Source organism: Salmo salar, chromosome ssa01 (genome assembly GCF_905237065.1).
Source record: "Salmo salar chromosome ssa01, Ssal_v3.1, whole genome shotgun sequence".
Taxonomy (NCBI): domain Eukaryota; kingdom Metazoa; phylum Chordata; class Actinopteri; order Salmoniformes; family Salmonidae; genus Salmo; species Salmo salar.
The window spans coordinates 19870101-19881112 of record NC_059442.1 but is presented as its reverse complement, the minus strand read 5'-3'; the positions used below and the strand labels follow the sequence as shown (position 1 = coordinate 19881112).

Sequence of the window (11012 nt, the reverse complement as noted above, 5' to 3'; positions counted from 1 at the left end):
TTCTGCTGCCTGCAACATCCTCCAGCATGACCGGTTTGGCGGTGGGTCAGTCATGGTGTGGGGTGGCATTTCTTTGTGGGGCCGCACAGCCCTCCATGTGCTCGCCAGAGGTAGCCTGACTGCCATTAGGTACCGAGATGAGATCCTCAGACCCCTTGTGAGACCATATGCTGGTGCGGTTGGCCCTGGGTTCCTCCTAATGCAAGACAATGCTAGACCTCATGTGGCTGGAGTGTGTCAGCAGTTCCTGCAAGAGGAAGGCATTGATGCTATGGACTGGCCCGCCCGTTCCCCAGACCTGAATCCAATCGCTCCATCCACCAACGCCACGTTGCACCACAGACTGTCCAGGAGTTGGCGGATGCTTTAGTCCAGGTCTGGGAGGAGATCCCTCAGGAGACCATCCGCCACCTCATCAGGAGCATGCCCAGGCGTTGTAGGGAGGTCATACAGGCATGTGGAGGCCTCACACACTACTGAGCCTCATTTTGACTTGTTTTAAGGACATTATATCAAAGTTGGATCAGCCTGTAGTGTGGTTTTCCACTTTAATTTTGAGTGTGACTCCAAATCCAGACCTCTATGGATTGATAAATTGGATTTCCATGGATTATTTTTGTGTGATTTTGTTGACAGCACATTCAACTATGTAAAGAAAAAAGTATTTAATAAGATTATTTCTTTCATTCAGATCTAGGATGTGTTGTTTAAGTGTTCCCTTTATTTTTTTGAGCAGTATATATATATAGGCCATATATCAACAGCACAAAAGGAGACACTCTAGACCCAAACTGTTATAGACTTATATCCATCCTGCCCTGCCTTTCTAAAATCTTCAAAATGCAAGTTAACAAACAGATCACCGACCATTTCGAATCCCACCGTACCTTCTCCACTATGCAATCTGGTTTCCGAACTGGTCATGGGTGCACCTCAGCCACGGTCCTAAACGATATCATAACTGCCATCAATAAAAGACAGTGCAGCCATCTTCATCAACCTGGCCAAGGCTTTCGACTCTGTCAATCACTGCATTCTTATCGGTTTATTGGTTTCTCAAATGACTGCCTCTCCTGGTTCACCGACTAATTCTCAGACAGAGTTCAGTGTGTCAAATCAGAGGGCCTGCTGTCCGGACCTCTTGCAGGCTCTATGGGGGTGCCACAGGGTTCAATTCTCGGGCCGACTCTTTTCTCTGTATATATCAATGATGTCACTCTTGCTGCTGGTGATTCTCTGATCCACCTCTACACAGACAACACCATTCTGTATACATCTGGCCCTTCTTTGGACACTGTGTTAACAAACCTCCAAACAACCTTCAATGCCATACAACACTCCTTCCGTGGCCTCCAACTGCTTTTAAATGCTAGTAAAACTAAGTGCACGCTCTTCAACCGATTGCTGCCCGCACCCACCCACCCGCCCGACTAGCATCACTACTCTGGACGGTTCTGACTTACATTAAGCATCTCCAATCCAAATTTAAATCTAGAATCTGCTTCCTATTTTGCAACAAAGCCTCCTTCACTCATGCTGCCAAACATGCCCTCATAAAACTGACTATCATACCGATCCTTGACTTCAGCGATGTCATTTACAAAATAGCCTCCAACACTCTACTCAGCAAACTAGATGTAGTCTATCACAGTGCCATCTGTTTTGTCACCAAAGCCCTTATACTACCCACCACTGCGACCTGTATGCTCTCGTTGGCTAGCCCTCGCTACATATTCGTTGCCAAACCCACTGGATCCAGGTCATCTATAAGTCTTTACTATGTAAAGCCCCGCCTTATCTCAGCTCACTGGTCACCATAGCAGCACCCACCTGTAGCGCTCGCTCCAGCAGGTATATCTCACTGGTCATCCTCAAAGCCAACACTTCCTTTGGCCGCCTTTCCTTCTATTCATATACTGTCTATACAGAACTTAATTATAATATTTTATATATATATAAATAATCTGGACTCTGACATTGCTCATTCTGATATTTCAGAATTTTTGGGGGATTATGTGTATATTGTTTTTTATTGCTAGGTATTACTGCACTGTTGGAGCTAGAAACACAAGCATGTTTGTTTGCTTGTTTGACACCCCTGTCCTAAAGCATAGAGAACATCCCAACAGTCTGCACAAAAAACTTCTTTGTTGTCTTTCAGGAATAAATAGCCTACACCCCTGGTTGAGAATGGACGCTGTTGCTGACAATTTTGCAATGATGGGAAGCATTATTGGATAACTTCTATACATCGTTGGCATGGATAACGCTGCCCTCACTTCCTTCCCCTTTGGAAGAATCATTGTCTCATCCGTTTGTGCGATCTTTTTCCTGGCCCTCATACTCTTGTCGTGCCGTGGCAGGAACCAAGAGGTGATAGGAGCGGGCCGTGCGGTACTGATAACGGGCTGTGACAGCGGATTCGGTCATCATCTGGCCCGCAGGCTGGATGCTCAGGGGTTTGTGGTCTTTGCCGGTTGTCTGTTTCCCAACGGAGACGGTGCCCAAACTCTGCACAGAGAGAGCTCCAGCAACATGAACATTCTCAAGCTAGACGTCACTAAAGATGAAGATGTGACACAGACAAGGACTGTGGTCCAATCTAACCTGCCAGAGAAAGGTGAGTTCTGTTACAAGTAGGTTACTTAACATAACAATTACGGACTGTTAATGGAATAATTGATATAATTTCCTTCTCAAAAGAAACTCTTAAGACTAAGCAGGGGTAGGCAACTATATTCAGCCATGGGCCAATTTTTGTCGGAGCGGATAGTCAGGGGGCGGAACATAGCCCAATTGTACACTGCAAATTGAGCACAACTAAACCCAATAAGATATATTTTTTTAAATAATCATGTCATACACGATCACGTCTCTTTTTGTGGGAATACTTTGGAACAGATTTCATAAATGTAACACATTTTGGCTCAATTCCTGGTGATTTTAGCCTCGTTTTTTTTTTTTTACTTAAAAGAAATTCATTGGGGGCTGTTTTTGGCTTGTGGGACACCTGTTGCTGACCCATGACTAAGACTATTCAGAGGTTGATGTTCCTGCTCTTCACAAGTCCTTTTTCCCCCAGGGCTTTATTAATGATGCATTGACTGTTATTAACACTAAGAGATAACCTTTTCCTTCTCAAAAGCACCTGTTGTCAACTAAAACATAAAATGTGCAACCTGGGCTCAGGGCAATTTGTAGGATTTTGTGCATACCTCCATTTAGCATGTTATATTACATTTCTTTAGGTAACATTATGAATTGAATAGCGGTCGTACAATATCATACAAATTAGAGGATTTATGGTGTCACTCAAACTCGCAACCTTTGGATTGCAGGAATTAGGGCTAGGGTAGAGCTGGGTGACACGGACAAAAATCCATATCCCGATATGTTTACCTATTTTTAGCAATAATGATAAATCAGCGATAAATAATTTTTGTGGGAGGTGCTAGAGCCTGACGATAGTATGGACAAAAAGAAATGTGACAAATGTAACTATTTGTAACGTGGGTCGTCTAATGGGGACCAAGACACGGCGTGTGATGTGCTCATAATTACTTTTATTGAACTCAAAATCAAACAACAAACGACCGAAAACAGTCCCGTCAGGTGCAACATACACAAAACAGGAAACAACCACCCACAAAACACAGGAAAAAACACCCCTACTAAATAGGACCTTCAATTAGAGGCAACGAGGAACAGCTGCCTCCAATTGAAGGTCAACCCAATAAACTAAACATATAAATAGACACACTAGAATAAACATAGAAATATACTAACATAGAACATAAATCAAAAACCCCGAAACACATAAAACAAACACCCCCTGCCACGCCCTGACCAAACTACAATAACAAATAACCCCCTTACTGGTCAGGACGTGACAGTACCCCCCCCCCAAAGGTGCAGACCCCATATGCACCTCAAACAAAAAACACAAAATTAACCCAAAATAAAGGGAGGGAATGGAGGGTGACCACCGTCACCGACGGTTCCTGTGCTACACCCCCCCCCCTTCCCAAACCTCCCCCCATGGAGGTGGCTTTGGCTCCGGGCTTAATCCCCACTCTAACCTGTCCACCCCTGCTGAAGGCTCGGAGCTGTAGCCTACCGCTGAAGGCTCTGGGCTGAGGGGCAACTCTGGCTGCGCCGGACTGGCGGGCGACTCTGGCTGCGCCGGACTGGCGGGCGACTCTGGCGGTTCCAGACTGTGGGCCGTCTCTGTCGGTTCTGGACTGTGGGCCATCACCAGAAGCACTGGACGGGGCACTGCTGCCGGAAGCTCTAGACGGGGCACTGTCGTCGGAAGCTCTAGACGGTTCTGGCTTTGGAGGCGCCAGAACCGTAACACGCACCACATGGCTAGTGCGAAGAGCAGCAACAGGACATACTGGACTGGGCAGGCGCACTAAAGGCCAAGTGCGTGGGACTGGCTTAGGAGGCACGCACCTCAGGGCTAGTGCGAGGAGCAGGAACAGGACGTACTGGACTGTGGAGGCTTACCGGAGAGAGAGTGCGAGAAGCAGGCACATGCTCGACACAATAAGCACGGGGAGTTTGCTCAGGGCCTAACCCTGGCCCAGCCAAACTACCCGTGTGCCCCCCCAAAAAGAATTTGGGGGGCTGCCTCTCGTTCTTCCCTGGTAGGCTCCAATAACGTTCAGTAACTTGCCCCCAAGTCCAGTTTCTTCTCTCCATCCACTCCAATACCAACCAGGTGTCCATCTCTACCCGGGCACGCCGCTTGATCCAGTCATGGTGGATGGTTCTGTGTGGTTCTGTAAAAATATCACTATTTTGATGGACAGTTACTTTGAAGGGCTCTAAAAAAAAATTCTTCCAGTGCCAAGTAAGACAACGGAGATGGTAGCCTATATATGATTCAAAGAGTAGCTATGTCATCAAACCTATCCAGGGAATGCATGATTGAAATTGTGATGTGAAACCTGTCAAAAGTTATCCAGAATTATCAGATTTTTTGGGGAGCTCTTCAGAGAATTTGCAGACACCTATAGGCAATATTATTTCACCTCCTGAGGTAGTGGGAACTCAAAACACTTAGCTAGTTTGCTGACTCTAAATATGATATTGTTGCTATATAGCCATGTAGGCTAATAGATTAAGATGAATCAAATAGTAAATGTAGGCTAATGGCAAAAACTTTCCAGCACAAGGCCTAGGCTCCTTGATGAAGGCCTAGTCACTGTGAATCGCGCGCTCGGCTCCGCTCCGCGGGCGTATGTAAACCATATTACAGCCTGCTCCAGATATGTTTAAGATGTACTATGCATAAATCACTCCGCCATTTCCTGGTTGCTAAAATAGAGTCGTTTTAAACCACTGCGAAATACCTTTTCCATAACAAAAAATATTGTACTTTCAGCTGTTTTAAGCTGGTGTAGAAAACTGAAGGTAAAAGACGCAAAAAACGAAACTTGAGAAAGGGAAGCATAGAAATAACGCACACAGAGCATATCTACCGCTTCTTAGACTTGCTTTCAATAAGAATGACAGCTCAATGTGGATTTGGTCAGGTTTAAAGTAACTGGACCATTAGTATATATTTTTTATTTTACCTTTTTAATTATGCTTGTCAGTTAATTAAGAACAAATTCTTATTTACAATGACGGCCTAGGAACAGTGGTTTAACTGCCTTGTTCAGGGGCAGAACGACAGGTTTGTACCTTGTCAAGTCGGGGATTCGATCTAGCAACCTTTCGGTGACTGGCCCAACGCTCTAACCACTAGGCTACCTGCCGCCCCAGAAACTGTATATACAGTTTAAATCATCTTGGAGGTGCTCAGAAATATGTATAGTATGCTTCATATGGCTCTGACGCCAGGCTGAAACGTGAGACACTTATGACAAAACTGATTTAACAGGTTTTACACACATTGTTAATGTAAGTTGATTTGTTTTGTTTGAAGGGCTTTGGGCAGTTGTGAACAATGCTGGCATCGTAGACTGGTCAGAGACAGAGTGGAACACCATTGATGATTATCGCATTATGGCTGAGGTCAACTTATTTGGCAGCATCAGGACCTCCATAGCTTTCCTCCCATTGGTTCGTGCCTCAAAAGGTAAGTTTAATAATTATTTTACCATCACCATTTCATAATGGTGATCACAGTTCTTCATTTATCACATTCAATGTTCATATTACTCCACAGTGTTCTAAAATGTGTAATGTTCATTGATTTCCGTAGGACGGATGGTGTACGTCTCAAGCATCTTTGCGTTCTTCAACTGTCTGACCATGGGGGCCTACAGTATGTCCAAGAGAGGACTGGAGGCGTTTGCAGACTGCCTACGGGTAGAGATGGCCTGTTTTGGAGTAAAGGTAAAGACAACTCTTGGTAATCATAATAATTACTGTGTGTGTGTGTGTGTGTCCTTTTAATACTCTGTAGATTTTTTTTACATTGATTGTAACCAACACATTCCCTATAGAACGTCAATCTGTGATTGCTATAGCCATTTATGGACATTTAAGGATATACAGTATACCCATTAATTCTTGAAGAATATAACGTATAAATGCCTCATGAGCTTAGTTCAACTGTGGTACCCCATCAGAACCCAAAATATAAGCTTGTTTTACTTCTTTGTTGGCTATAGCTAACACTATAGCTTTAAAACATGGTTAAATATATAACTTTGATATCATGGATGACCAATCCTTGCATCCATAGCTCTGTTTATGAATTTGAGAAAGGTTACATTTCTCCAGCCCCATCCCTCAGGTCTTCACCAAAACCCTGCCGGTGTGACTGCTTATTGTTTGAACTTCAGAGTGCCCCTTTAACATTGTGGTGATGATCTCAGGTGAGCATCATCCAGCCAGGTAACTTTGGTCCTGCTACCAGCATCCTGAGGAGGAGGAGAACAGGGACAGACATCTGGGAGAAACTGGACAGGGAGCGTCAACAGATGTTCAACAGGCAGTATGTGGACCTGGCCAATAACTACCACATGTCTACATGTATGACTGGCAACCAGGACAGCAGCCTGGTCATAGACGCTATGGTGGACGCCCTCACAGCGGACAGACCTAAACGCAGATATCTGTTGGTCTCTAAGCTGGATATGTTGTTCTTCTATTCCTTTCCCTATCTGCCGACATATGTCACTGATGCAGTTTTCTACCTCAGTCCCATGTACAACAAAAGAAAAGCAATGCTTTATTCCAAATAGAGAATATCTGTATTATGCTGGAGTGACAGTAGAAAAAGTGTATGGCTTTGTGTTATGTTGTAATGTGACAATATTTTTTATATCGCGCTTCTCACTTATTTTGTGTTGCACACTTGCATGTGTCCCAAATTCTCTGGGAAGTGTATGCATTCCTTCCCACCAACAATACATTAGGGAAGAATAGAAGATGTTTGGGACGTAACTAAGAGGATTCAATGGCATGTTACTGTGTCTTGCAGCTGCTTGCTTCACTCATAACCACAAAATTACATATTTACCTGATTTGTTTGATATTAATAGTTAGCAATTGATACTTAACAAATAGGAGGATATTTCTGTCCTGTTAGTGTCTGTGTTTTTATGGTCTCCACTCTAGTTTCCTGCAGCTAATCTGGGCATATGGTCACCAGAGATGGCTTGAGCTGACAATTTAGTTAAAGACTGCATTACATAGACAAGATGTGGTGGGTGTAACCGAGATAGAGATAGCCAGGAAGAGTTTAGAACAATACCTCATTGTCTCTAAATCATCCTTGCATCTGGGAAACTAAGCCAGGGTGGGGTAAAGACAACACCCATGTGCAGATAACGACAGGATGGTTTGATGCTCCTTGGTCTGCATGAGGGGGGTTGAACCAACCATGACTGAGAATTGTTAGTGTCAGCTATATATAGTACTCTGCATTTGTGTAAAGGTTAGGTTACTTGGTCCAACACTCAAGGGTGGAGGGTCGACCAGCCTAATTATTGCAATAATTAATCGATATTTAATAAAGATGATTGTTTGAAGAAATGACCAAATCTCTCTCAGTACTGAATTTCCACGACAGTATACAGAACCTACACTACATGACCAAAAGTATGGGGACACCTGCTCTTCAAACATCTCATTCCAAAATCATAGGCATTAATATGGAGTTGGTCCCCCCTTTGCTGCTATAATAGCCTCCACTCTTCTGGGAAGTGGAGGCTTCTGGCAACTAGATGTTGAAACTTTGCTGCGGGGACTTGCTTCCATTCAGCCACATCATGGCTGTGTGCTTCTGGGAAGTGGAGGCTTCTGGCAACTATATGTTGAAACTTTGCTGCGGGGACTTGCTTCCATTCAGCCACATCATGGCTGTGTAATCAATTTTAAACACCTGTCAGCGATGCGTGTGGATGAAATAGCCGAATCCACTATTTGAAAGGGTTGTCCACAGACTTTTGTAGATATAGTGTATGTGGTTGTTTTATTCAAGAAGCTGTATGCAATGTTCTTTATACCAGTATTTGTTTTTCTCCGTTTTTTACTATAATACTTTAAACACAACACAAGGCTTTATGCAATAAACTTGTCAAGAATACAACCTCAATTCTAAGTACATTATCACTACAGAATCCATAGGCTTTAAAATGGATGTGCATAGTAACAGTTTCCCCTCTATTGGTGTTAACTACCTTTCTCTTGGTGCAGGAAACTGCAGTTTATGGTGAAGACCCTTTATCTTTAAGCTAATTCTTGCAAATGGAGTGTTGGGGAGTTGTTTGAAAAATGTCCCTTTGTGCTCAAGGGGGCCCTAAATGCTTCCTTATGCTTCGGTTTGGCTGGCGCCTTGCCAAACTCATGAAATCTGTTATTAATAACTAAGATGTTTGGTGCAGTATTTCTCAAGTGAAAAAATGTGCATGTAAACAAGTCGTCTATTGTTATTAAATGACAACAAACACTTCATTGAAGAATCCCTACTGTTGACAAATGACCGACGGGGCATAGACTTAGTGGATTCGTCTATTTCAGCCACATCCATTGCTGACAGGTGTATAAAATCGATCACACAGTCATGCAATCTCCATAGACAAACATTGGCATTAGAATGGGCTTACTTTTAATTTATTTACATACATACATACATACATACATACATACATACATACATACATACATACATACATACATACATACATACATACATACATACATAGGAGGCCACCTTTCCAACAAGTCAGTTTGTAAAATGTCTGCCCTGCTAGAGCTGACCCGGTCAACTGTAAGTGCTGTTATTGTGAAGTTGAGACATTTAGGAGCATCAACAGCTCAGCCGCAAAATGGTAGGCCACACAAGCTCATAGAACGGGACCGGCGAGGACTGACGCTTCCATTGCTCCAAATCATCTACAACACTCACTATCGAGTTCCAAACTGCCTCTGGAGGCAACGTCAGCACAATAACTGTTTGTCAGGAGCTTCATGAAATAGGTTTCCATGGCCGAGCAGCCGCCCACAAGCCTAAGATCACCATGTGCAATGCCAAGCGGTGGCTGGAGTGGTGTAAAACTTGCCGCCATTGGACTCTGGAGCAATGGAAACGTGTTCCCTGGAATGATGAATCACGCTTCACCATCTGGCAGTCAGATGGACTAATCTAGGTTTGGCGGATGCTAGGAGAATGCTACATGCCCCAATGCATAGTGCCAACTGTAAAGTTTGGTGGAGGAGGAATAATGGTCTGGGGCTGTTTTTCATGGTTTGGGCTAGGCACCTTAGTTCCAGTGAAGGGAAATCTTAACGCTACAGCATACATTGACATTCTAGTCGATTCTGTGCTGTCAACTTTTTGGCAACAGTTTGGGGAAGGCCCTTTCCTGTTTCAGCATGACATTGCCCCCGTGCACATATCGAGGTCCATACAGAAATAATTTGTCGAGATCAGTGTGGAAGAACTTGACTGGCCTGCACAGAGCTCTGACCTCACCTTTGGGATGAATTGGAACGCCAACTGCGAGCCAGGCCTAATCGCCCAACATCAGTGCCTGACCTCACTAATGCCCTTGTGGCTGAATGGAAGCAAGTCCCCGCAGCAATGTCCCAACATCTAGTGGAAAGCCTTCCCAGAAGAGTGGAGCAACTCCATATTAATGCCCATGATTTTGGAATGAGATGTTCGATGAGCAGGTAGTGTTTGTGACGTAGTAGCAATTTTCGGCAACCACTTTCAGAACGCTACTTTCAGAACTACTGACTAAAAAGTATACAAAAGTACCTGAAAATCTCTTTATTAACTTGATGGTTTCATAAAGGCCTAAGCAGTTGATGATCATCAAGTGCTGCTCACAGCTCGGCTCCATGACGGTTTCATATCGACAGATGTTGTCCTCATAGGAAAATATTAGATGAACTCTGTCACTTGCTCTGAGAGCATTTTCTGTCATCTTAGAGACAGTTGTACTGCAGTATAAAACGTCTTCAATGTTACTGCTATTGTTGAAGCTATAGTTTCTAGTGCCTTCTGTATGCAGTGTGATAAAATCTACACTGCATACGATAGGCTATATTATATCACTGACTGTCTCATTGTACTTTCTCCCCTCTGCTTCCTCTGGAAGGCTTTATTCAAAGGCAGATGGCATGAGAATCTGTATTCGTCCGAAATACCATATTAGCAAGGAATATTTCCAGCATTTTTTCCTATGGGTACTGTCTACATGGTTGGAAAAAGTTAGTGTATCATCATTAGGGTTTAGTAGAGGTTTAGGGAGGGGCATTACAGGTGGTGTCTGTGACACAAATACTGTGGACATTGTCCTACCAGCAGTCACTTCATTATTGTGCATTCATTCCAATTATACGGCTAATGTTGTACAACTGTTTTATGGATGCCACTTTTTTAGCTTTTCTTCCTCCACTGCATCTAAAGCCTTGTTTGTACCTGGTGCTAACATCCATCCATATTCTGATTGTGTCCACATTGTAGTCATTGCGTCTACACATGGTACTAAAATGTGTCTCTTATTTGTCCACTGTGTCCGCATTGCGACCAGATATCCTGG

At 43.7% G+C, this 11012-nt stretch overlaps 1 protein-coding gene across 1 annotated transcript; it reads left to right on the top strand.

The window, feature by feature from the left end:
- The first annotated feature begins 2169 nt into the window (after positions 1 to 2169).
- zgc:113142 (D-beta-hydroxybutyrate dehydrogenase, mitochondrial) lies at positions 2170 to 7998 on the top strand. Its single transcript, XM_014143400.2, has 4 exons — positions 2170 to 2620; positions 5936 to 6088; positions 6215 to 6348; positions 6834 to 7998. The coding sequence occupies exons 1-4, from the start codon at positions 2260 to 2262 to the stop codon at positions 7200 to 7202; spliced, it is 1017 nt and encodes a 338-aa protein (XP_013998875.2). The 5' UTR covers positions 2170 to 2259; the 3' UTR covers positions 7203 to 7998.
- The last annotated feature ends 3014 nt before the right edge of the window (positions 7999 to 11012 follow it).

Bases quoted from the DNA above. Each gene is read 5' to 3' on its own strand.
- zgc:113142 (XM_014143400.2), top strand. From the start codon at position 2,260: ATGGATAACGCTGCCCTCACTTCCTTCCCCTTTGGAAGAATCATTGTC. The intron at 2,621-5,935 runs GTGAGTTCTGTT...TTTTGTTTGAAG, and splicing joins ATCTAACCTGCCAGAGAAAG to GGCTTTGGGCAGTTGTGAAC. The intron at 6,089-6,214 runs GTAAGTTTAATA...TGATTTCCGTAG, and splicing joins ATTGGTTCGTGCCTCAAAAG to GACGGATGGTGTACGTCTCA.